The sequence below is a fragment of the Anser cygnoides genome, chromosome W (genome assembly GCF_040182565.1).
Source record: "Anser cygnoides isolate HZ-2024a breed goose chromosome W, Taihu_goose_T2T_genome, whole genome shotgun sequence".
Classification (NCBI taxonomy): Eukaryota; Metazoa; Chordata; class Aves; order Anseriformes; family Anatidae; genus Anser; species Anser cygnoides.
In genome coordinates this window covers 7,412,280-7,437,891 of record NC_089911.1, presented here as the reverse complement: position 1 = coordinate 7,437,891, position 25,612 = coordinate 7,412,280, and the positions used below count along the sequence as shown (strand labels likewise).

Sequence of the window (25,612 nt, the reverse complement as noted above, 5' to 3'; positions counted from 1 at the left end):
CCTCTTTGTTCTGTTTGTACAGCAGGTACTTTTTGGGATGCTGATGTATTTGTTTTTGTTTTGTTTATCTTACCATAGATCTTCTAATGCGCTTAACATTTAAAATAAAAGTTTTCAAAAAGGTACCTTTCTCCAAGGAAGATTTATTTATTTTCTTGTTATAAAGAAGGTGAAATTTCACTTGCCTCGCATTACAGATGACATTGAACTTAAATGCAGAACAGGGAGCACAAGTCATGTTGCCTAGTAATTTAGGTGGTGCTGTTTGAGATGCTTCCAGCTGACAGTTACGACAAAAATATAAATTAAAAAAATGATGCAAATCCTTCTAGAGCAAACTGTAGGAAAGACAGACTATATAGCACCACCTAAATTGCTACTCTCTTCAGTCAACTGAATCTGTTGCTGTACTCATAAGACTTTCATGTCCTGTAAAGGGAGCTCAAATAGCTACCCAGGGTTTTCTGAATATGATCCCAATCTTGTTTATACTACCTGTTTCTTTTTTCCTTTCTTGATTTTTTTTCCTGTTTTAAACACAATTTTCTTTTCTTTTAAGTTTACATTACTGAAATATTAGTTCTTAAGTTTTCCCTTATACCTTCAACTGAACTGTCTTTCCCTAATCCATTAAATCAGAGTCCAATTTATAGAACCTTTAATGGAACAGGAATTTTTTGCTGATGGCAAACAGGTTTGACTGTCCCTTTGTCTTTGGACAGAAATGGGTAAAACGTTTCTGCATGTTCCTTTCCAAGGCTTATAGGGATTTTCACTATGACGTTCATCTGCTCTGCTTCATAAAATTTGACTTGTGCTTCCTCCAAGTCCAGAAGCACACCAATCACGGTGCAACCCATATTCTTCTCAATCTTGCTGTTTTCCTTGCTAGAGAATAACTCTCCCTGGGATCTGTGCAGAGCCCAGAAGTCCTCCCCAGCATTTGTCCCTTCCTCCTCTTGCCCCTCTTTCTCCCTCACGACCCCCAGCACCCAGTCCTGCTGCTGGCCCACCTCCACCTCCCAGTAGTGTTTCCCAGATGCAAACCCTTCCTTCCCCACCAGGACAGGGACTGTGGAGGGACTGTTCAGGCCAGCAGGCTCAGACGAGGTGTCCTCAACTTTTGGAGCCCCCGGCACTGGGAGCTCTAGGACTCGGCAGTCAGGATTCACAGTAATGAAAACTGGAGGAGAAAACAAGAAGAATCCAATGAGCAGAGCCACTCAGGGACCTGTCTCTGCAGGGGACTATAGGTTGAAGCCTTTGAGGGTCTGAGCAGTCCTGGTGTGATTCAACAAAGAATTGAAACATTCCCCCAAACAGGGCATGCAACAGTCACTGAGGAACCAACAGGCACCTTTCAAGCTCTCATAGCCATGTACTCTCTCGGGGTGTAAATCCAGTTGACTCTGTCTCCTCACTCACTTCACAATAAATTTCTTGCTTTCTCTTTTCCACGTGGCCATCCATCCTCTCTGGAATGGTGTCCACATGCAACCTTTTACTTCGACACTTCTCAGCAACTCCTTTTCTCTGTCTTCCCAAGTGCCCCATCCTACCCTCATTTCCTTTTATCCCATGCAGGTGACAGCATGTCACAGTGTTGGATAAACACTCCTCTTTTGATGCAGCCCAGGATACATTTGCCTTCTGGGCTGCAAGTGTGCACTGCTGGCTCATGTTGAGCCTTTAGTCCAGCAGAATCCCAAAGTCCTTCTCCAAAAGGCTGCTCTCAATGAGTTCTTCTCCCGGTCTGTACTCCTGTTTGGGTTTGCCCTGACCCATGTGCAGCTCACACCCTTTTTTTCTGTCAGCTTACCTGCACGGCTCCGGGCTTCCCAGAAGTCTGCAGAAAGGAAAGAGACAATAGCACTTCATGATTCTGTAGGGCAGTTAGATACTTTTCAGCCTATATTATTTCTGCCTTATGCTTATATTGTTATCACTGTCATACTGTCCCAGGGTTGACTTTATTCTACCTAAAGCAGCAGTATATATTGCAATAAAATAAAAATTTTAAACCACTTACCCAAGTCATCTTTTAGTCGATCTGAAAGGAAAAGATGTTCTAGTTATTGACACTAATTTTGTGACGGTTTTCTCCCTTCTGGTTCAGTTTTTCCATGTTAGACATACCCACAGCATAGAAGAAAAGCTACAGCACAAGTCAATATTAATCCTATTTTGCATTTCTGCAGTTTGAATTTTTGGGACTTGGTCGCAAGGTGAAGGACAGAAACTGGGCCTCTACAGTCTCAATTCTCTTGCATTTAGCAAGCATTTTAGAGAATATTAAGTCAGCCCCTGGGGTTGCATGGAGGAAATTAATTCCTTCTTTGCTGTCAGTTCCATGATTTGGGTAGACATGATTTGTAATGAAACAACTCATAAAATGTTATAGGTGTCTGTAAATTTATTGTAACTTCAGGTATAAAAGCTTATTGCAAGGAGGATTATTCACATTTCAGGTAGGTTTTACAGCATGCCTTGTTACATCTGTCTTGGAGGGGGAAATATAACTGCACTGTGATGAGGTATTGGCATTCCCCTCACCCCCAGGGATGACATAATCAGACCGATCTGAACACTTTCTTTATTTTTTGTAAGGTTCACAAGAATATAATATTTATACAAGATGTTTTCTTACCGAGTTGCTTTATGTTCTCAGAGGTTGCTGCAAAAGAATAGCTTTAATAAGTGAAATGAAATCGCAAGGGGATTTCTCACTGTCCAAGTATCTTGGTGGAGGGTCAGTAAGTAATGCAGAAAAAAAAGGGGGGGGAAAAAAAGAAAAAATGTAAACAGCATTTTCCTTAGAACTTATTTTATAGGTAGTTAAACTTTCAAGTCAGTGTTTCTCTGGAGACCAATGCATTCATTTTGTCTTTGTGATGCTAGTTACAGATGTTTTAATGATTTGACCAGAAAGTGAGAAAGAACAAGAGCTATAAGAGCTGTTCAAGAAATCCCAGTAGAGACAGTAAGACTCCAGGCAAAAATATTAGACAGAGGCAGAAAAACATCACAAGACTCTTAGAAATAAAACCATGCTATATAGTATTTTTAGCAGTGACTAAAAATGAAATAGAATAACCATGTAACTAGAAATAAGCTGTCATGTTTTCTAATTAAGTAGTTTATTTTCATTCTCATGTATATATCCACTTGTAAGTTTTGATAAAAAATTGTCTTTATTGCCGTGTTTTATTTACCTCCTTTGAATGTGTTCTTCTGCGCCTCTAAGTTGACCAATGGGGGTAAAAAGAACAAAAACAGAAACAAAACCATTACTGGGCTGGACAGTTGGTTTAATTTAGAAGTTAAAAATTATCAGAGAAGCTTTAAAATTTTGTCATTGCACTCAATTACTGATTTCAACATGTTCATGGGAAATGGATCTTATGGATGCTTTGAATCTTTGAATTTATAATCTAACATGAAATCGAGCCACAATAACTTTTCTTAAAGGGAACAGAAACAACCAGAAATAATTCATATCAAAATATTGTACATCTAATTTGCTTTATTGGGGATTTAAGTAGCATGCATACGAGAAGTACTAAAAGGAACATGACAACCAGGTTCTTACCTAATTGTTCCTCCAAACTGCTTTTTTCTGAAAGAAATTATGTATGGTCATTTCTGTGTCTATTCCAGTATCATATTTTAAAAGTGAAATTATTTTTTTTTTCTTGAATACTTTTTCTTCCATAACATTTTAACATAAGAACAGCTATAATCAACCTAATCTATTTAGTGAAGTAAAGAAGGTTAAGTTGCATGGAGAATTATGAAGTCAAATGAAAACGAGGTAACTTAACACACAAATTCTGAGGAGACTTCACAGCCAGTTAAAGAGATGAAATTACATTCCTCTGGCCTCTTTTAGGTATTTACCAGATGAATGTCTCAATCTCGTCTAGTTACTTTACATGTCCATTATAGTCCAAGTAGGAAATCCACACCCCTCCTCTCCCCATCAAATCTCCCCAGCATTAGCTTTCTCAGGCAGTTTGAATCTGATTTCTCTCCAAATGTTCCTGTTTCTTGTACCTGATCCCAAAGAGAACAAAGGAAGACACAGAGACTTCTATTATTTTAGAGACTTCAGTAAATTGAATCTTACTAGCAAACTGAAAGGCCAAAATGAGAAAACTGAGATCCTCTAGAATATGTCTGGGGCCTACTTGATTTGTGTTATCATTCTTTGGTTTAGACAAGAAATATGTGCTGATGACATGGACATATGCAGAAATTGCAACAGGAATTGTTACTTGTTTATTCAGGCTAGACTGTCTGGACTAGAAGATCTGATTTAAATCCATAGGATGCAATTTAGCAGTAAACAGTTCAAGGTTTATTATATAGAAAACTAACAAGCGAAGAAACACAACAACATCTCTCGTAATTTTGGGAATTATAAGCAGATTAAACCACATATGAAAAACTGGATCATAAACCTCTTACAGAACAATGGCATTTTCATTGCATTTACAGAATAAATAAGGTTATACCTTGAGTTATTTATGCAATCATACTAGTCCACAGTGCATCAGCCCCTTCACCATCTTTCAAGAATTAAAGTACTACCCTGAGTGATTAATTCTGCTTCAAGCTACCTATGGAGGGGTCAATAACATCTAATTATAAGGGACAATATGGCCGATTTTCATTAAATCCATTATGTAGATAAGGAATACTACTTCTGAGATTCACATCTGGAAATATCAAAATACCCTAGAGCAGTGTATGTGATTTTATGTTTCCAAGATGTCCTGATAGTTTGCAATGAGTATTTACCTGTTGTAAGTTCGTTTGTCTTTGTTTCTGAGAATAAAACAACACACACACACATAAACGTTAATTATTGAATTAAACATTCATTATCTCAAAACAATAGGAGATTAATGATATCAGTCAAAAGCCTGAAATGCTATTTGGACATTGAACCCATGGGTACTGCAGAACAACTAATATATTTTAACATAGGCGTATTTCATTACCGGAAAACTTTAGAAATGCCCAAAGAAAAATGAGCTACTGGAATGGGAACAATGTCATGCACTTACAGAGGAAGCTCTGCTATTACCTCATTGTGTTAGAGACAAGGAGAACTCCCACATACAAGTAGGCAGGCATTTCAATAAAAAGTCTTTATGTTGGATTCATTAGATCTGTGTGTGAGTGGAGGAAGCAAAACTCCCTGATAAAGTATCAGTGGCAGCACTCAAAGCTGATCAGTGTCCAAAAACCCCACTTCATCTTGGCACATTCCAAAACTGAAATGCCTCAATACTGATCACGACCATATTATTATCATACCATTTTCTTCTAAAAAAGATTTGTGGGGCTTTATATTTAATTTCCTCATTACTCACCTGCTTTTTGTCTTCTTGTAGTATTAACTGGAAAAACAAGAAAAAAAAATATGTTTTTCCCAAGGCAATGAGTCTATTGAAAATATAGCATACTTCCAAAAAGAGTTTTCTTTCAAAAATCCACTACTCTAAAAGCAAAAATCATATACTGTGCCTGTAAATATTTGTAATCACACAAAATTGTGTCTCATGGAAGTTACCTCCCTCTTAACGATGTTCTGTGCATTCACACAGATGCAGACCCCAAACATATTCAACTTTTAACTATATGTCTGTCTTTTTTTTTTCCCTCTGTCCCTCTCAATTCCCATATATTTCTTTCTGAATGTGATGCTAAAATGTTATTTAAGTTTTTATTAACTGTGTTTTACATTGTAGACTAAAACTTCTGCATCAGCTGTTGTAGGTGGATATACTTACCCTTCAGTTTAGCACCCACAGCAGCAATAACAGCAATACTGAAACATAAAATTACGATGAAGGCAGTCATCCAAGGTGAAGTGGATGGAAAGAAGACATCTGTAAAGCATAGAAGGTGTTACATTCAATTAATGATTGTGAAACAGCTAAGACAGGTCCAGTGGTCAAAGATATGTGTCTACTGCCGTTGTATTTGCTGTAATGTATCTTTTATTACCTCTTCCTGTCACTCATGAAGGTTAAAGATCTCCCCTCAATTCCAAAACATCCATATACTGCTTTGCCAGCTATTCCAGGCTATCAGAGTCAATATTAATGTCCATGTGAAGGCAATCAAACTATGATCCTACAGTGCATATGCCATATTCATTCAGACTCAGACTGCCATGGATAGAGGCATGTTGGAGAAGTCACCTCTTCATAAGAACAATGTGTTGAGCAGCCCATCTAGGTGCAGTATTTTAACTATAGAATAGATGAAGTTTTCAGCAAAGAAGAGCCATCTGTAATGGTATTTCAGGTGGGAAAAAAGCTAAAGATTCCTCTCCTCTTTCCTTTTGAAATAAAATTGCCTACTTTGCAGATGAAGAATCCAAACTGGATAGAGGCACATGCTGAAGCTCAGAGTAATCATGGAGGTGTCAGGGAGACAAAAGGTGATGGGAGAAGACATTCAGTATTTCCTATCAACATGAACCAGCTGTCTCAAGTCACTGTGCTGGTTATCCTGGCAACATTGTAGGAGCGTTGCTTTCTCCATTAGTGCTTCAAAATATTTCCCTCTCGAAATTTTCACAGTGACAGCTTGGGTGTCTGCTAATGACTGCATTAATATTTATAGCTATGATGCATCTTGAATATAACGAGTAATCTAAAGCATAAAAATAGACTTCTTACTATGTTATCCACCTAAGCACTTGTCATTTATGTCTGGGCTGGGTGTCCAGGATCTCTCCAGGGTCAATGGAGAGACAACAGACAGGTCCTCACAGAAATTGACCCTTGTGGTCACTCACCTGATATCAGGACTCGGGATTCACATGCAGTGTTGAGTAGGTTATTGACTATTCTGCAGGAGACTTCTTTGTCAGATCCTGGTTCTAGGTTCATGGAAGTTACAACATCAAAAATGCCTGAAGAAGTCTTTGTTCTTTGGGTGATCACTTTCTCTTTCCGCGTCTGTCCTTTACTGTCCAGCCAAACTACCTCGGGCTCTGGAAACCATCCCTGTGACTTGCAGGTGAGGCCAATGCCCTGACCGACGTGACCATCCAGGAAGATGGAAGTCTCATCACCTTTAGCTATAGAACAGCAAACAAGAAAACTCCAACAAACAGGAAATTAAATGTTCTCTGACCAAACAGTGCATGATGGGAAGATCTTGCCTAGTGTGTGAATTCAACACATTTGGAATTTTAGTTCTCATTAATTTGCTGGCAAATAGCTCTTCCTTTGTTACATTAGAGTGGGACCCTTTTGCAACATGTCTTTTACAGTCCTGATAAAGACAGATATTTGGACTGATTTTTGATATTTCCTTGAACAACTTGAAATAAGGAAATAAGGAAATAAGGAAGGGAGGAAGGAAGCAAGGAAGGAAGGAAGGAAAGAAAAAAGGAAGAAAAGGAGGAAGGAAGGAAGGGAGGAAGAAGAAGGAAAGAGGAAGGAAGGAAGGAAGGAAAAGAAAGAAAGAGAGAGAGAAGCATAATATCACTGGCTGGAAATTTGTTGCTAAGAAAGTTGGATGACGTCATCAACAGATAAAGACTGGAGTACTGGAGAAAAAAATGAGATGAGAGAAAATGAGGGCTAGAGCAAGAGAAAAGGGTTGTAGTAACAAATGCAGTCACAGTCAGGCTTCAGTTACTTCACCTCTGCAAAAAACAGGCTTGCTTTATTGCAAGATTCATCTCTGCTACCTTTAACATTTTAAAGCTGAGGTGTAAGACATTAAAACAATTTATGTTACCATTCAAATTCTTCTGGCAAAAAAGCTAGGCTAAGGGTAGATGAAATGAATCCAACCTGTTCATACCCCACAGTCCTTACTGACGTTATAAAACTGGACTGAGGAAGAAGTAGCAAACATCTGACACTCCACTCACCTGCCACATTCAGATCAACCACCACTTCATCATACCAATTCTCCAGAAAGATACTGCAGGTGTATTTCCCTTCATCAGAGAGCATGACATTTTTCAGGTGAAGAGACACATTACCCTTATTAAATTCAGTCTGAAAGAAATTTGTCCTGCCCTGGTATGCCTTATCCTCACTAATTGGGTTTTGTTTGTTTTTTCCATCATAGGTGGTCACATCAATTCTCTGGGATTTTCCAGTAAATATCCACTGAACAAAAAGTCTCTCGGGGGTTGTCTTAGCTTCCAGCTGACAGGGCAAGATGACGCCTTTCCCAATGACTCCAATGACAGGATTGTCAGGAGGTATAATTTTAAACTGGCCTGCAAGAAGACATAGATGTAAATATTGAGTGTCACAGTTGTTCTCATTAGCATTTCCAATAGGAAACTGTAACATCAGATTTGTGAATGTAATAAAAAGGAACTATTCTATACAGTTCATCAGAAAATGCTGTCAATCAGGATGTTATCTCAGGAGCAAGTTCCATAATCTCACACTATAAAATCAGGGACTAGTGAAACCAAACAAAGACACAACAACTCCAAAACAGAGAATGGAAAGTCCCTTAGAAACAGGTATGTAAGGCCAGTAAATCTAATTCTAATCCTATATTGAAGGTTTAAATGAGTCTTTAATATTGCTTAGACATTGTATAAGGTGCATGAATGGAGTATATTACGATTTCATATAATGCTAGTCTTTGGTTTCAGCTTCAGAAAATGAGTGGAGGGAATGGTGTGTGTCTATATAAAAAGTATAGCTACAAAGGTATTGCAAAATAAAAAACTCATTGATAAAAAACATACACAAGTCTGTAATTATTTTTTTCTTTTTTCTCTCCTCTCCTCTCCTCTCCTCTCCTCTCCTCTCCTCTCCTCTCCTCTCCTCTCCTCTCCTCTCCTCTCCTCTCCTCTCCTCTCCTCTCCTCTCTTCTCCTCTCCTCTCCTCTCCTCTCCTCTCCTCTCCTCTCCTCTCCTCTCCTCTCCTCTCCTCTCCTCTCCTCTCCTCTCCTCTCCTCTCCTCTCCTCTCCTCTCCTCTCCTCTCCTCTCCTCAACTGCTCTGGAAATTATTATCTTTTTAAAATCAAATTTGGATTAGAACAGAACACAGACTTACCTGTGACCAACTGAGCTATCTGTAGGAAAATAATAATGTGAAGAGTCATTGCATACTGAAACCTGGAACCCATCGTTTGGAAGGCATCAATAAGCAACACTTGCGGGGCAAATCTCACCAGATTCCTGCAATATTTTCAAGCACAAAATGGAAAATTAGAAGACTGACACAAGAACCAGTGCCATATGTTTACTTACATATGTATATTTATGTCACTGTGTATGGAGTGACAGAAGGACAAATCCTTAAAGGTGGTTAGGATGAATTCTAACTTGAATGAAACTAAGACAGTGAATGAATAAGCTGTTTTAAATGCAAAATGATCAATTAATTTATGTTTCCAAGACTTTTACTTGCTAGCAGAGGAAGAGTGATATTTCTGAGACTTAGGGGGACATTATATTGGATCTTAAGTGCATTTCACAGGCCTGACCTCCAAGGGTCCCTTAGACACTATGTGTTCAGGAAACCTCTAGTCAGGATGCCAACATATTTTCTAGATGATGAGAGACTAAATATAAACCCAACAAGATGTATCTAACTTCAGGCAAGTGACACCATGAGGCAGGCAGAAGTCATGAAAAAAGCAACTTCATTTTTAAGTCCCACTAAAAGACACCTGTTCTGCACTGAAATTCCATATATTGTTTCTCTACTTGATCCTGCTTGGTGAAAACTGTTGTTGTTAATTTCCTGATGGAGGAAGGAGCTAGGGTTTTTAGAAATAATGCTTAAAAATGCCAGAAGATGACAACAACAACAACAAAATCATGTTTTTTTCTTTTGTGAATAAAATACTTAATTATTTTTAAATTTAGCAGACGTGTGTGCCATTTGAAATCAAGAATTGCAAGCATTCAACTTGGGAAATTCCTAATGAATTAGCATTTAAATGATTATTCCAGGCCCATACATTCAGTAAAACCAGCTATGAGTAGAACTGACCTCCTTTCTCTATGAGCTAACTATATACAGACACTTATAGAAATACATAGGTAAGACAAAGTGACCTATTGGGTTGCTGTAGAGAAAGTCAGAGATGATACACTGACATGCAAATCTAGGAATCTCACCCACTGTTTATATATATATATATATACACATATATATATGTATAGTATAAAATGTAAGTACCTTCCCCTGACCAGAGCTTTCCCTATGAGCTCTAAAAATAATTTAGTCCAGCCAAGACTACTCATAGCTCAGCCTCACATAACTGTGCATGGGAAGGGACTGGTTTCTTTAGCGCCTAGAAACATTACTGTCCATATGAAAGGACTGCAGAATACACACACTGCTCACTTCTTTGTGAAAGCTAACCCATGTGTATTTTTGCTTTCCTAACAAAAGAAAAATATGAAGCAGTAAAGAGTTTAAAAGGAAGCTAGGAATTGTAACTGCCGAATGTAGTCTGCACTCACTCATTGCTATTTCTGTTGAACTACCAACTGTTTGCTGGAATGCAAAGTTAGTTTTACTGAGATCTAGACTGTAGGAAGGAAGAATAAAAATATTAAAAACTGTGCCTAAACTACTGAGCTTTTTGTGTCTTACTTTTTACTTATTTCTGATTTACACTGCTCCAAATAAAGCTAAAGGTTCATATATCAGATTTTATTAAAAATAAGAAAGAAAAAAAATAAAAAAAAATAAAGAAAGAAAGAAAGAAAAAAAGAAAAAAGAAAAAAAGAAAAAAAAAGAAAAAAGAAGGAAAGAGAAAGAGAAAATATTTCACTGATTTGTACCAGTATCTGGAAAAATTAGCAAAGATTTATTGCTTATACATACATGAATATACAAATCTGTATCCTCTGTATTGATTATTTACAGAATAAATTTATACCTCAGTTATATTTCATTAACAAAGATGATCTATGTTGTGGTATATATAATAAATCATATTTTTATATACCTACTAGACAAGTAGGTATAACAAGTCTCTATTTCTGACACAAAAGGCAATTTTGCTTTCATAAATGGAAATATATTTCCAAATCAGTGAGTTACAGCCCTCAGCCCAACCCCCAACCACCATAAGAATTTTGGAAAACTTTCTCTTTCGAGCAACCTAGCAAATAAAAAGTAGGATTTCAACAACAAGTCTCTTTAATAAAGGTTGCTAGTAGATAGTATCTGATGAAAACCATAATCATAGATTAGATTTATACATTATAAACTCTTAAGAAAGCAGATTGTTTTAATCTTCATATTATAGAAGGGCATTAAACAATCTTTAATGAATTCTTTAAAATATCACCCACAAAAGACAATAATATATTCCCATTGATCCAGGCAAGAAGGAGCCATCTTAAGTCCAGATCAAAATAATTCCCTGAAGACTGTAAATAGCAAAAGACTGTCTCAGTATTCATACAAACCACTCCAAAAACTTAATTGTGCACAATTCTGTTTCAGACAGAATTTAATTCCTTACCTGAATAAGAGTATTCAAAATATCCATTTTAAATTCAGCATGCGTTACGGAAGTAAGGAATCTTTGCGGTTGACTTGTATTGCCTGAGCATATGTACTTTTGTTTTCCATATCTATAGAGGGAGTAGACTTTAGTAATTTGCTCACTCAAGCTAACAACTATTAAAGACTGAACTTTCACCACTAGCAACTTATTACCTTTGGGTCCGAAGATCTATAGTAAGAGATATCTAAAGGTGGAATTTGCCCACACACCTAGATCCGAAGTGCAACTTTCAAACACCGGTGTACCTGTTCAGTGCAACTCATGTTCTTGTATGACTTCCTGACAATTGCTGCAATTAAACTGAGAAAACAGCATGAACAGAAGAGGAGAAAACAGAATAAGGGATGTTGCCTGAGTCCATTACCCATGAGGATGATTTGAAATTAGAAGCATGAATATACTGCTCAAAGACCATGTAGGAAATAAAAGTAATTTAGAAATGTTAAACCTTATGATTCAATTATACCAGCTTTCTTTATGTATCAGAGAGAGGGAAAGTTAAGATCTGTAGAGAGCAGGGAAATATCTTGATTTACAAGAATCAGATCCTAGACAGAAAAAAAAATAATGAACTTCTAAACAGGGCTTAATTCCCCTTCACTTACAGGTGGAATGTATTCTTTGTGTCACTGACATGAGATTGCACTAAGATTTAAAACACTATTGTTACTGTTGCTGTTTTGTTTGATTTTGTGTTTATTTGTTTTGTGGCCCCTAGGAAGGGTCAGTCATTTTGTAGAGCTATTCAAGACAGAGTTGCCAGTCAAGGAAGGTTCAACTTTCTGGACGGTAGAGGGAGCATAATAATTCAGCTGAGACCTGAAAACTTTGACCCGCAGGTCCTTGCTTAGCCTCCCTCCTTACCTGCTTTTTTACACATTGGATAAAGTGTCTGCTGAGTTTTTTCTTTCACACATTTTCTCATTCCTCTGCCATTTGCTGTGGCACGAGTTATTTCCCTTTCTTAAATATGCTATCACAGAGACAAAACCAGTGTTAAGTCCTTGGCTTGGCTCTGGGCCTTTTGGAGTCATTAAGAACTGGATCTTCTCTAACATCGGGCAGCTTCTGGAGTATGGTTGCAGATGCCATTTGCTACCAAAGTATTGCCACATAAGCCCAATATACCTGGTCTTTATGGTCATCCTGGGCTCCATCGTTCAGGAGGTTCATTTTCAAGCAAGTTCCTTTGTGGTTTCTCCATCTTTGCCTCTGGAAAGATGTTTTTAAGCATCACTTATGCTTCTTCAAAAGTCTCCCTTCCTAAGTGACTGTAGGATTTAATACAAATGCAGTGGTATTTCATGCTCTGGTATAAAGATAAAAAATATGTTTTTCTTTCATTATCTTGGAGAGTGCTTGAAAGTGGGTCCAGTAGTATAGAGTAAAATCCAGCCTAAGTGAAGATGATATTCCTGCACCTTCTATAAAATGTGCCAGAGGAGGTTCCTAGGGTGTTCTTTTAATTGATTTAATTTAATTTAATTTCCCCAGAAAGCATTTCATCTAACAAAAGAACTTCAGCTATGCTGTTACTGCAGAGAAATTGATTCTGAATGTAGCCCTACTCAAATTAATTCCATTGGTATAGTACAAATCTGGGTCTTTCTTTTGAGAAATAAGCAACTCTTTTTTCACAGACCTTACAGAAACTTTGTATCTCTGAGAAACTCCACTGCTTAAACAAATTTGGTTAGAAACAATTGTGTTTCTAGCTTCAAAAATCAGAATGATGAAGGAGATTGGCACACTTTGCCCTCATAAACTTGGTTTCCAGAGTCATGTTTTTGTTTAAAGAAATAATATGATAAATAATAATACTACTAATAATATATAAATAATAATATAAAATAACAATAATAAAATCTGGATAAAAGTTAATAAGCTATTTGGCTGACATTTTCAGTCAACAGTAGTTCTTATATTTCCATGATGGAAAACAGGAAATATGGAAAGAAGCTTCCCCCCAAAAAAACAAAACGAAACAAAACAAAACACCTTTCTATTCTACTGCCACACATAGCAGTTCTAGGACATCCATTTTTCAGGAATCTTCTATATAATCTGGATATAGAAAGAGAGAAAGCAGTCTCCTCCTGAGAGCACTAAATGCTTGTTGACAGGATGACCAACAGTCAGGAAAGCTGAAGTATAAAAATGAGAAGAAAGTCCAACTGAAATTGTTAAATTGTTTCCTGATCTTGAACAGGACACAAGAAGATCTGTATGAGAAAAAATGATAGAATCATAGTATCATAATGCTACCAAGATACAGGTATGTCTGCAAACAGAGGGCAATTCTTAAACATGTGCTGAAAAGGAAAGGAAAGGGAAGGGAAGGGAAAACACAATGTACTAACTTGTTCATTACATACTTCTAAGTCTTATTGCTAAATGCTGGTTGCTAAGAGAATCAATTTGCACAGGAGCGCAAGGAGGAATATCCCCACCTTGTTCCACTTAGCAGTATAGAGATCAGCTGGGAAGCATGAAGCTATTTTGGTGTCTCAGCATGAATTTTGACATTTAACTTTTCCCCAGTCAGGCTGGTCAAGCCCCTCTAGCCCTATTGGATGTTGAAAATGCAATCACAAGTTTCAGTGGTAATAAAGATATGAGGACAAAGGTTCACCGCAACCAACCCCCCTACAGAAGTCTTAAGGTTCTTACTATTCAGGTAAGAGATTATATTTTCACTAAATCCATAAAGAAAAATCCCCTGCATCTACAATGATACTTGAATTAACTGTTGTGGATTTAACAGGTTGCACTGACAGGAATGAACCTGCCTGGTGTAGCATGCTGTAAGCGTGCTGAGTATGGATTAGTTCAATGGTGACTTAGAAAATCAAGATCTTTGGAGGAAGCTGGAAAAAGCCACATGTATTAAATCACAAGTTTCTCTTTAAAATGCTGATGGAATTCAACAGGGAGATTAGTATAGTAACATTTTTTTTCCCTAGGAATTTATCCACAGGGGTAGTTTTGTTTTGTTTTTCATTAAGAAAGAGAGAATAAAAAAAGAGCAGTTTGCTAGTATCAAAAGACAAAATGAAATACTTTTAACACCTAACTGAAAGGAAGAAAAAAATATGTTGGTGAAGGTAATAGAGTTTCTGGAAGACAAAGGTAAGTATGGACAGCTGAACAGAGCAGGCAAGGAGTATATTTCTTTTGCACCATTTAGTGTAGGTAGTTAAATTTAACAGGCTGATGTCTAAAGCAAAGATGCCCTGCAATCCTCTTTGCCTTTGACATCATCCAGTGCATTGCCTGAATCTTTATTCATGTATTTTCCTATTGTGTTACATCTGCATTTATGCTTGTTATTTTGCATTGAACATGTGAAGAGACCAAAGGAGTCACACAGGAGTTTCATCTGGAAGCTTTACTTTTGGTCCTGTTGATGATTAGGAAACCAGCATGATGATGGGTTCCACCCTTCAGTGGTTGACAGCTATTCATATACTGACTTTTCAACACATATCATGCCTAATTACAGGTAAGAATAGTTCAACTTCAAATATATTTAATCAAACAGCTTAATTTTTTCCTCAGTTCACAAAACTGTAAAAGTAAAAAATAATAAGTCTGTCTCTTCTATTTCCTTTTAACTTGGATGACATCAGAGACTTGAAACACACAAGTATGACCCTGGTACAGTCTGGTTTGTGTTAAGGTTGAGACCTTAAGGTCTGAGACCTCTGTGTAGGCTGGAAGACAAGATCAGGCAGAAGGAGACTCATAACCCTCAAGACAGGTGAATGGAGGCCAGGTGGGATGTTCCAGGGTAATTCAGTACTAGACAACCAGGTGTAGCCAAATAAATTATGCCCAAGATTCTCAGTTTAGCTCATAGATTTATCTGCTTATGCTTAGTTCTCAACAAGCAGGTGTTTGCATGCAAGCTCAGCATCTAGGACACAATTCATTGCCCATTGCAATGGAATCTAAAAAAAAAGTTTCCTGTTTCTTTCCTTTTCCTCCCTTTCAAAGATATATTTTTTTTCTTGTGTGAGATTCATCTTTTATATTTTTAGACATATGAAAATTGCACATCTAAGTTCACTATAGTGACCCTAGAATTTGACATTCAAAGAAAATATCCAGACCAAAGAGCCACTGGTCTTTCAATGAAGTCTGTGATTATCTGATCTCTGAAGTCGCCTGTTTCTGCCCATTCATTTCGAAGGGAACTTACAAGTCATAGAAGACTTAAATTATCACATGTTTCAGGTGCCAACATAGAAATGTACAGCATCATTCTAGGCACTTTGTCTCTCCTCTAGCTACTGCTTCACGTGAGTGAAGATCTGTTGCAGGTCACATCTGCCAGCACCATAGCACCATGTGAATGTGTTAGACACCCTATGACACTTCAAATTATACAAGGTACCATAGTCTGGGCGAATGAATCCCACCTTTGTATTTCTTTTAAATAGATCTTGCATCCTGTATTACTTTTTACAGTCTTCTCTTTTTTTTTTCAGTTTTCACCTTTTTTTCCATGACTTCTCGATAGCCATGACTTAATGGCCATGAACTTACTTAAGCTCATGTTCAAAGTACTGAAACTCTATGAGCCTCAGATGATATGAACATTATTCATCTAAGTTCTCTGCCACATTATTTTTTATTTTTCTTCTGGATTCCTCTCCTGTTGATAGCGATATTAGTTCTATTCATTGTCTGATGTACTTCCATGTAAAATGTGATATGGACAAACAAAAACAGCTGCTATTTTCTCTCTACACAGATCAATTTATTAGCTATCCTCCTAATAGTTCCGTCATTGGAGTCATCGGAGAAGGAGTGGTTCTGCCTTGCTATGTGGTAGCAGAGAACATTCCTGAGATATTCTCTGTCCAGTGGATATTTAATGAACAGTCTCAAAAAATACCTGTGAGCACATATGATGGAAAAACTCAAAAGGAAAAGCAAGATGAGAAATATCAAGGCAGAACAGAATTCTTTCATAGTGAATTTGGGGCTGGAAACATGTCTCTGCTCTTGAAGAACATCAGGAGTTCTGACAAAGGATCATATACTTGCGTGGTCTCTTTCAATGATGAGTACCATGATGCGTTGATTGAACTGAAGGTAGCAGGTCAGTGGCAATTCTATCTCTCATTTTATTCAAAGATGAAGCACTGAACAGAGACATATATATCCATCACTGAATGAGGGAAATATAATTTTAATATAATTTGACTGATAAACTGTCCTCATGTAAGAATGTGTTTGATTTAACTTTCTCTCAATTAATGCCTACATCAGATTATTTGAGGTAAGATTTAGCTCCAGCTTGAGATACCTGCATTTAGGTAGCCAAACACTTGCATCTGTATGTGACTTGGGAGTACAACCTCCCTTCACACTCAATGGAAGCCTAGAGTTCAGGGAACTCTGCAGTTATCCAGATAAATTCAAGTTTCTAGCATGTAGTTGACCATTTATGATCTTATTGCCCAGGCTCTCTCTATGGTCAGTATAATCAATTGGTTCCATCCCAATATCTCACTGCTTCCCTTGCTGTTTGCACACAGCAGGGAAACAAAGTAGTGGGTAAGTCTTCACTGCTCATATTTCCATTTCAGTACATTAATAGACATCATTTTCACTGGTAGCTTCAGTTAATGTGGTTTGCTTCGAATTGGACACATTTCTCCTTGTTACACAGGAGCCAATTTCTACTAAATAGCAGTAGTGGCATTTCACATTGCAGCCAAATTTTTCAGAAGATGTCTTCTTTGCTCATTCTAGATGAAACAAAGGTTTAACATCTAAGTAACACTGCATGTTAGTCATCTGAGTTCCTGATTATAAACAATATGACATTTATTTATTTATTTATTTATTTTTCACTGCAGACTTCATCAGTACTATGTCAGTAGAATTTTATTTGAAATAAATAGCTTAATCCTCTAATACGTTCCACTGGCAACGTCATTCAGGAATAGCAGTCCCTAGCTAGCCCTCTCTACCATAATCTCCATTAAGTTATTCCTTATTCTTAATCTGAAAGTCACTGAATTGCTAACCATGATGAAAGTAACTTCCGGGCCCAAGTTTCTGTCAAAGTTCAAATTCAGAAAAGTCTTTCCATGTGCTTCCATACAAATATATATATATATATACACACACACGTATGTAAGTGTTGAATGAGTGATGTCCTTATAAAACAGGCAATTTCCCATTCTTGGTAGTGTTTGAAATAGAGAATACTTATGTTTTTTCCTTAGCTAAAGGTGGTGTGCCTTCCATTTCCATGAGAAGTTACATGAAACAGAGCATTGGCCTCACCTGCCATGCAGATGGATGGTTTCCTAAACCTGAGGTGATTTGGCTGGATGGCCAAGGACAGGTCCGGAAGGAACAATCGTCCACAAAGGTGATGATGATGCCTTCAGGCCTTTACAGAGTCATAACTTCCATGAACCTAAAGCCTGGATCTGACATGGAAGTCTCCTGCAGGATAGTCAATAATCTGCTAAAGACAACGAGTGAGTCCAGAATTCTGATTTCAGGTGAGTGAGCGCAATAGTCACCTGCTTGTAAGATTAAAAAGATAGACAAAATGATATAGGTCCCATTTTTATGTTGTGAGCTAGCCCAAAAGTGTAGTCCCAGAATGAGTACTGGAAGAAGTTCATGAGACCTGCAGTCTTCCTACACCTTTATTTCTAGTTTATTGCACAACCATCAACCGCACACAATAAATCATTTTCTTCTTCAAAGAAGGGCCCAGATACTTTCTATATTCCCTTCTTCAGATTTAGGGAAGTCAACTACTGGAGCTGAATTAAAATTAATTAAAAATCCAACTGTATGCACATTTTAAAAAGACGCATTTCCTTAGCTACGACTGAACATTCCACAAGATTTTATTATCCAGAAATATGTTACCTGGCAATTTAACAAGGTGTGTACATGTGGGTTTCACAGCCCGTAGCTGTGAAAAAGCTAAAATAAAAAATAAAAAATAATAAATAAAAAAATAATAAAAAATAAAAAAAATAATAAAATAATAATAAAATAAAATAAATAATTAAAAGGTACAGTCAGAAGTATTAATGTGATAGTTTCAACACCTCACAAATATTTTTATTCTATGTGTTTATCTTTGCTGTTTTAAACATGTACATTACTGTGTAATCATTATAGGGTGGATATAATATCATGCTTCCCTGTACTCTGTAGCACTTAATACATCTCTTTTTCCTGGGTATATAGACAGGCATCAGGTAGTCTCAAGCAAGTCTCATAGGGTTGGACCCCCAAAAGAACTTCACCACCACAAAGCCAATGTGTAGGCTGGAAAGGGAACTAGAGTGAAGTGTAGTGCTCTTGAAGAAGTATGTGAGTAAACTCCTTCACATGATGGCATTAAGAAATCCTATAACGCTGAATGTGGAGATATCTGTAATGAGACAATAAAATCAACATAATAGAGAATTGTCTTAAATATTACTCTTCCAGACTTATGCATCTTAGTTTGCAGGATGGGTCAGATATTAATTTCACAATTATATCCAGAGTGAATGTGCCTCTCTTGCCCAGGGGTGATGGTTTCTTCCTTCTTTCCATCACCTGCTTTATACTCAGTTTATTATGAAGTGCAACACATCTGTGGAAAAAAAAAAAAAGAAAATGAGAGACAGTATAACTGTTTTTCTTGTCTTTCTTGTCTTTCATGAACTGCGCAAACCAGTCTACCTATCTCAGATATCTCCTTCATACGTTCAAATCTGGTACCCACAGAAAGAATAACCCCAATTTACTTCTGAGGGAGAGTTTGAATTTGAATTTGATTCTTTCTGAATGTTGTTCTTCAGCAACATTACCAGGAAAATTCAAGCAAAATACAAATTCATCATCTCCTCAGATGTATTGGCTACATCCTGAGTTACAAATATCTTTATATTTTACTCATTAATATAATACAACTCCTTTTGGTCATTTTTACAGAGATTTTCTTTCCCTCAATTTCAAAATGGCTGATTGTCTACCTGGTAATTTTATGTTTTATCACGGTCCTAATCTCCACTGTATTTTGTAAACTGAGAAGTAAGTATTTCTTCATATGTTTTCTCAGTCAATGTATAGAAATATCACAACAGTTCATATTGAAATCTATGATTGTAATAAAAGCACGCAATCAAAATCACCAGTGATTATTCAATGACTGTATTCAGGAAATGGAACAAAAAAGGTGTGGGAAAGCACATGGGCTTAACAAGGAGGAATGCAAATTGTATGTCCTTAGGTCAGACAGTGTCAGGTCTGACAAGAATAGCTCTGTGTACTAAACTACTTGTGGGCCCCTTTCTGTAATTATTGGGGACATAAATCCAGAGAGTTACCGACAACATGAGAGACAAAACAGGGAACTGTTTACCCTCACTATTACTCTACAAAAATCGTAGAATTTTGTTTATTTATTTGTTTGTTTTGTTAACCAGGTAACCACAAGAAAACAATTAAAGCAGGTAAGAAATAAAGATGATGATTACGACAATTATGATACTTTGTACAGTGTACGTGTTATTAGAACTTAACTAGCAGAAATATTAAAGGACTAATTAGAAATCCTAGTTGTAGCCAACTGTTTTATAGCTTTCCAGCTTACCTTTGCACCACACTGCAATAATACCCTGCACGAGCTTTTTCATCTGTGCTTTATAAACAGTCTGCTTCAACAGAGCTGACTGGCATTCCCTGCCATCTCATTCATATCCAAGATTCCTGTTTAATCATTCAAGAGTTAATTAAGGGATCAGAATCATTCCTCCACGTCTTTAAAAGATTAAAAAAACAAACAAACAAAACTAAAAACTAAATAACGAACCCAAAACTAACAGCAATTCAAGGATCCAAACCAAGGCCTTCCAGAAGACTTTACACGCAGGAAGCAAGTTTTCTTTGAATATATCTAGTTGGTGTTCATGAGCTATATCTGTACTTAAAAATATACTTGAGTATCCACAGTCAAACTACCTGCTGGCAATAGCCCTAGGCTCATGCTGTCACACAGAAAAAAACTGCTTATTGTTTGGGAGAGAACTAATAGACTCATGCCATAAACATACCAGGGTCTATTCTAAAAAATGGACTGAATGAACAATTTTATCCTGAGGTACTTGTGGTCCTGCTCCCTGACATAGTTGGCAATTGAGGCTAGACATATCCACTGGATCAGAAAATATTTATTCCCTGTCTATGAACCTTAGTTGGGCTGCAGTTGTGACAAATGACACCTAGGAAGGACCGAGTGTCTCAAGATGCTATCTTATTTGTTGTTGAACTCCATTAGAAATGAAGCATGCCTTGGTTAAAAAAAACAAACAAACAAACAAACAAAAAAAAGAGTTCTCTGGAAGAACAAGAAGCCTTGGGAAATTTTTTAGGTTAAACTAAATTCAAGTTTGAACCTCAGTTAGTTCTGTTCACACATAAATTTCACTGTTGTAGGATAAGTGAGGTTTACATGAATAACTAGCATTATGATCATATTTCTTTTGTTTTTCAGTAAAAATGAAGACAAAGATGGAAGAAGGTAAAACCTCTTTGCTTTTGAAATGATGTTAGGCTGTTACGAAGTCTGAAAGACATAAATTCAGGGAAACAATATTTGAATGCATGTTGATTTTCAAAACAGTAGTTGTGGAGTAGCAGCCCTTTTCAATGTTATATCCAATTTTAATGTTTCAATGGATATCCACTGGGAGCATATACTCACCTACAGGAGACCAGAGCTCTTTTAGAGAGACATCTATATGCCACTTAGGATACCTCAGGGCATCTCAAATATACTACGTGCTTATGCATCTGAATACCCCTCTTAAACTAGTCAATTAAGGCATAAGCTAAACAGGTTTTGAAGGAAGACATCTACTAGCAGCACAAATATGTCTTGTTTCCACCCTGTTTAAAAAAATGAGTTATCTGAATAAAATAAGGTTAAAATTTAGTGATACATTCATGGGTTATATTGTTGGATTCCCTCTGGCCTTACACCTAATTAAAGAAGCTGACAGTGCAATGAAAGCAGCCAAGCTTTAAGGATACACATACTATATGGTTTTACAGTTTGTGTATTTATATTGTTGAGTTCATTAAGCCACTCTGTCACAGAGATTACACTGATATCTGTGTACTGTCTTTTCTAGAAAATGAACAACTGAAGTCAATGTTAGGTAAGATTTTTTTTTGTTGTTGTTGTTCATTGCATATAAAACCTATGTATTGAAGACATGTCTGTTGGGGGGGGGGGTTCTGTTTCTTTTTTTGTTTGTTGGTTGATTTTGGTCTGATTATTGGGCTTGATAGCAGTCTTTAATGTGCTTATGCATTTAAAATTAGACACAAGACTCAACAGAAATGGATTATATTCATGTGAAAATCTCCAGGCACAATCTGACACGTTTACTTTTTTTTTTTTTTTTAGAAAATAAATGTTGTGTGCTAACCTGTGAAATACTTGAAAAGAAAGTGTGTTTTTCACAGAAGTGACACAAGTTTAAAGTGAACCTTTATGGAAAGTCCGTATATATAAAGTATAAAAGTTCGCTTAGTAACTTTTAACTTCCAGCTTACCTCCAATAACTACTCCATCTCTGTTATTTCTTTCATTCTATGTGCTGAACTGTTTAGAACAAGAGAAAGCCACAAATCGAAGAGGTAAATCTCATTTTCTTAAAAAAATTCATTGGGAATGGATGCAGTCAAGCCACAATGAAATAAGCTGCTTTATATAGTTAGCTTGGTTTTAGTCTGAATAGTTTCTCAGAAATGTTTTCAGAGGTGCTTACATGGCAAAAGGACAGATGATATTTACCTCTCTACCTCTGTGCAGGAACTGTTGCACCAGTGCTATTGCTCTGCTCACGGTCCACTTACCTCCCTTTAAGGTTATTTCTCTTCCCTATGGTTTCGCTTGGAAACAACTACAAATTTCTGTTCAGCTTTTTATTCTATCCTTCCCCTCTTCTCATGTTATGGGAGGAAAAAAAAAAGGAAAAGTAATTACTTGTACCCTGCAAATCCCCTGGAGAGGGACTTTTTATCAGGGAATGTAGTGACTGGACAAGAATTAATGGTTTTAAACTAAAAGAGGGTAGGTTTAGATTAGATGTTAGGAAGAAATTATTTCCTGTAAGGGTGGTTAGGCACTGGAAGAGGTTGCCCAGAGAAGTTGTGGGTTCCCCATCCCTGGAAGTGTTTAAGACTGGGTTGGATGCAGCTTTGATCAGCCTATTCTAGTGGGAGGTGTCCCTGCCCACGGCAGGGGGGTTGTAGTTAGATGATCTTTCAAGTCTCTTCCAACTTATACCATTCAGTGATTCTGTGATTCTAAGTTTAGTGACAGAAGCCTCCCATGTAATTATATGCACTGTTCCCAGAATGAACAGCTGGGGATATAACTCTACTGTCTTTCTTACAAACATCTGCTGTTGTTTCCTTGATTTTTTACCTCAGTCATTTATGCTCTTCTCTTTTAGCAAAATCAAAACTCAAAGACCGCTTTGGTAAGGCAACACATCTTATATAAACGTTATATTCCTGTCAAGCTTAGAAACAATAATCCAAGTTTTCAGGTGAGTGTGTCTATGCCATCCCTGAATGTGTAGCTGAAAAAATACCACCGACACTGGTATTGAAATAACATGAATAAAAATGTTTCTCACCAGGTTTCAGAATTCTTTCCTCTTCCATATTTTGGTGTTGTCCTATTTAGTAAAACTATTGTGAAAAGGGAAAAAGAAAAAATTGTTAGTGACAGGAATATCTTTCCCTTCCAGGTCAACTGAAAGCTGAGCTGGGTAAGTCACTAAAAACTACTAATAAGCAGAAGAATTTGCTCTCACAGAGGTGCTAAAAACATTGCTTTTTGGCTTGGCACTGACCAGCAGTGGGTCCCTTTTGGAGCTGCCTAAAACCGTCTCTTATCTAACATGGGGTAGCTTCTGGACTCTTCTCATAGAAGCCAACCCTGCAGCCCCCCACTACCAAAACCTTGCTATGTAAACCCAATACAAGTATCTAACTGCCTAATAGGATGTTACAACCCTACTGTTTCTTTCCATTCTGCAGATTTCTGGGAAGCCCGGAGCCATGCAGGTAATTTAACAGGAAAAAGGGTGTGAAAATTGTGTTTCCATCTGTCCAAGTTACCCTGAAGTGAAAATGTCATGACTTTAGAGACTGGTAGGTTGAGATGGAGTCACTGGGACATGCCATCACCTGGATTGGTTAAAAGGAAATGAGGCTAGGATGGGGCAGTTGGGAAGACAGAGAAAAGGAGTTGCTGAGAAGTGTCAAAGTAAAAGGCTGCGTGTGGACACCATTCCAGAAAGGATTCATGGCCACATGGAAAAGAGAAAGCAAGAAATTTATTGTGAAGTGAGTGAAGAGAGAGAGAGTTGCCTAGATTTACACCCCGAGAGAGTACATGGCTATGAGAGCTTGAAAGGTGCCTGTTGGTTCCTCAGTGACTGTTGCATGCCCTGTTTGGGGGAATGTTTCAATTCTTTGTTGAATCACACCAGGACTGCTCAGACCCTCAAAGGCTTCAACCCATAGTCCCCTGCAGAGACAGGTCCCTGAGTGGCTCTGCTCATTGGATTCTTCTTGTTTTCTCCTCCAGTTTTCATTACTGTGAATCCTGACTGCCGAGTCCTAGAGCTCCCAGTGCCGGGGGCTCCAAAAGTTGAGGACACCTCATCTGAGCCTGCTGGCCTGAACAGTCCCTCCACAGTCCCTGTCCTGGTGGGGAAGGAAGGGTTTGCATCTGGGAAACACTACTGGGAGGTGGAGGTGGGCCAGCAGCAGGACTGGGTGCTGGGGGTCGTGAGGGAGAAAGAGGGGCAAGAGGAGGAAGGGACAATTGCTGGTGAGGACTTCTGGGCTCTGCACAGATCCCAGGGAGAGTTATTCTCTAGCAAGGGAAACAGAAAGATTGAGAAGAAGGATATGAGTTGCACTGTGATTGGTGTGCTTCTGGACTTGGAGGAAGCACAAGTCAAATTTTATGAAGCAGAGCAGATGAACGTCATAGTGAAAATCCCTATAAGCCTTGGAAAGGAACATGCAGAAAGGTTTTACCCATTTTTACCTAAAAGAGAAGAAGGGGTAGTCACACCTGTTATCCGCCCAGTCTTAATCCCTGTCCCTTTGGAGACAGTGTAGAAGGAAAATTTGAATCAAATGGCCTGTAGAGTCAAGGTTCTTTTTCAGTGTGTCAGGGTGGACTAGAGGAGAGACAGCAATGTCTTAGGACATCAGTAATTATCAAATCCAGAGAGTAGTACTGTGGAACAAAACAGGAAAACCTGAAAAGAAAAAAATAAATAAAAAAGAGTAAGTAATGAGACAAAAATGCAGTGTCTAAGAGTAGAGAAAAAAAGTGAAGTTTGAAGCAAAGTATCTTTTAATATTATTTATTCTCAACTAAGAGAACATGAAAAGCCTGTAATGACTACATTTTGGTGGAGCATTTGTCAAGGCTTTGTTTAAATTACAAGGCATGCATAAAGAATCATAGAAAAATGCACTGTGGTAAGTCCAGTACAAAGAAAAAAAAAATCCTTAGTTTTTCTTTCTGAATGTTGTAAGAAAAATGGGTATGAAGAAAAGCAAAGTTTGAAGTATAAAAGAAACACCAGAAATGTTGGATTATTCAGTTAATCCATTTAAATGAGTATGATTATTAGAGGATTATTGCCTCCTGCGCTTGTAGAGGCCCTGTTATTTTCTCTGTCATTTCTTGATCTGGGACTTGGTTGGGTGACAAGGATTTTTTTTTTTTTTTAATTATTATTATTATTTTCCATATCAATGTGTTTTTACTCCTCATCCGTGCAAGCTTGAGCATTTGTGACAACTGGATGACGATAACAATGCCCTAGCCAGTAGCTGCCTCACCAAAGACAGATTATCCACTGTTACTAGTGCAGTTAAAAAAGGAGTTAGGATTCCCCCATCTAAGCTCTTAGATTTCTGCATTTCTCTTCTACATGCAGTGTTTGCCGGTTTCTCCAAGCTCCTGAAAGTGCAATGTAACTGTTCATTAGTCAG

The 25,612-nt window shown here is 37.5% G+C and overlaps 2 protein-coding genes across 4 annotated transcripts; one reads left to right on the top strand and one right to left on the bottom strand.

Moving 5' to 3' along the window:
* Positions 1-123: 123 nt before the first annotated feature.
* Positions 124-11,641, bottom strand: LOC125181451 (butyrophilin subfamily 3 member A2-like). Its single transcript, XM_066987261.1, has 13 exons — positions 11,492-11,641; positions 9,058-9,182; positions 7,904-8,260; positions 6,815-7,099; positions 5,799-5,897; positions 5,379-5,405; positions 4,801-4,827; positions 3,590-3,616; positions 3,213-3,239; positions 2,648-2,674; positions 2,030-2,050; positions 1,820-1,846; positions 124-1,183 (listed from the first exon to the last, which is right to left on the bottom strand). The coding sequence occupies exons 2-13, from the start codon at positions 9,128-9,130 to the stop codon at positions 648-650; spliced, it is 1,533 nt and encodes a 510-aa protein (XP_066843362.1). The 5' UTR covers positions 9,131-9,182; positions 11,492-11,641; the 3' UTR covers positions 124-647.
* A 2,195-nt stretch (positions 11,642-13,836) lies between these two features.
* Positions 13,837-25,003, top strand: LOC106029377 (butyrophilin subfamily 3 member A2-like). 3 transcript variants are annotated; one of them, XM_048056149.2, is made up of 13 exons: positions 13,838-14,213; positions 14,887-15,038; positions 16,293-16,643; positions 17,779-18,063; positions 19,505-19,603; positions 19,999-20,025; positions 21,066-21,092; positions 21,706-21,732; positions 22,190-22,216; positions 23,038-23,064; positions 23,338-23,358; positions 23,630-23,656; positions 24,183-25,003. In XM_048056149.2, exons 2-13 carry the CDS (start codon positions 14,960-14,962, stop codon positions 24,722-24,724), a joined length of 1,539 nt encoding a protein of 512 aa, XP_047912106.2. In that variant the 5' UTR covers positions 13,838-14,213; positions 14,887-14,959; the 3' UTR covers positions 24,725-25,003. The 3 variants fall into 3 exon arrangements, with proteins under 3 accessions (XP_066843361.1, XP_047912106.2, XP_066843360.1); XM_066987260.1 differs by lacking the exon at positions 19,505-19,603 and having other exon boundaries at positions 13,837-14,213; XM_066987259.1 differs by lacking the exon at positions 13,838-14,213 and having other exon boundaries at positions 14,486-15,038.
* The last annotated feature ends 609 nt before the right edge of the window (positions 25,004-25,612 follow it).

Coding starts and splice junctions, on each gene's coding strand:
- LOC125181451 (XM_066987261.1), bottom strand. CDS start 9,130: ATGGGTTCCAGGTTTCAGTATGCAATGACTCTTCACATTATTATTTTC. Junction 5,406..5,798: donor TGTGGGTGCTAAACTGAAGG/GTAAGTATATCC, acceptor TTGTTTTTCCAG/TTAATACTACAAGAAGACAA. Junction 1,847..2,029: donor TCGACTAAAAGATGACTTGG/GTAAGTGGTTTA, acceptor TCCTTTCTGCAG/ACTTCTGGGAAGCCCGGAGC.
- LOC106029377 (XM_048056149.2), top strand. CDS start 14,960: ATGATGATGGGTTCCACCCTTCAGTGGTTGACAGCTATTCATATACTG. Junction 15,039..16,292: donor CATATCATGCCTAATTACAG/GTAAGAATAGTT, acceptor CTCTCTACACAG/ATCAATTTATTAGCTATCCT. Junction 23,065..23,337: donor AAAACTCAAAGACCGCTTTG/GTAAGGCAACAC, acceptor TTTCCCTTCCAG/GTCAACTGAAAGCTGAGCTG.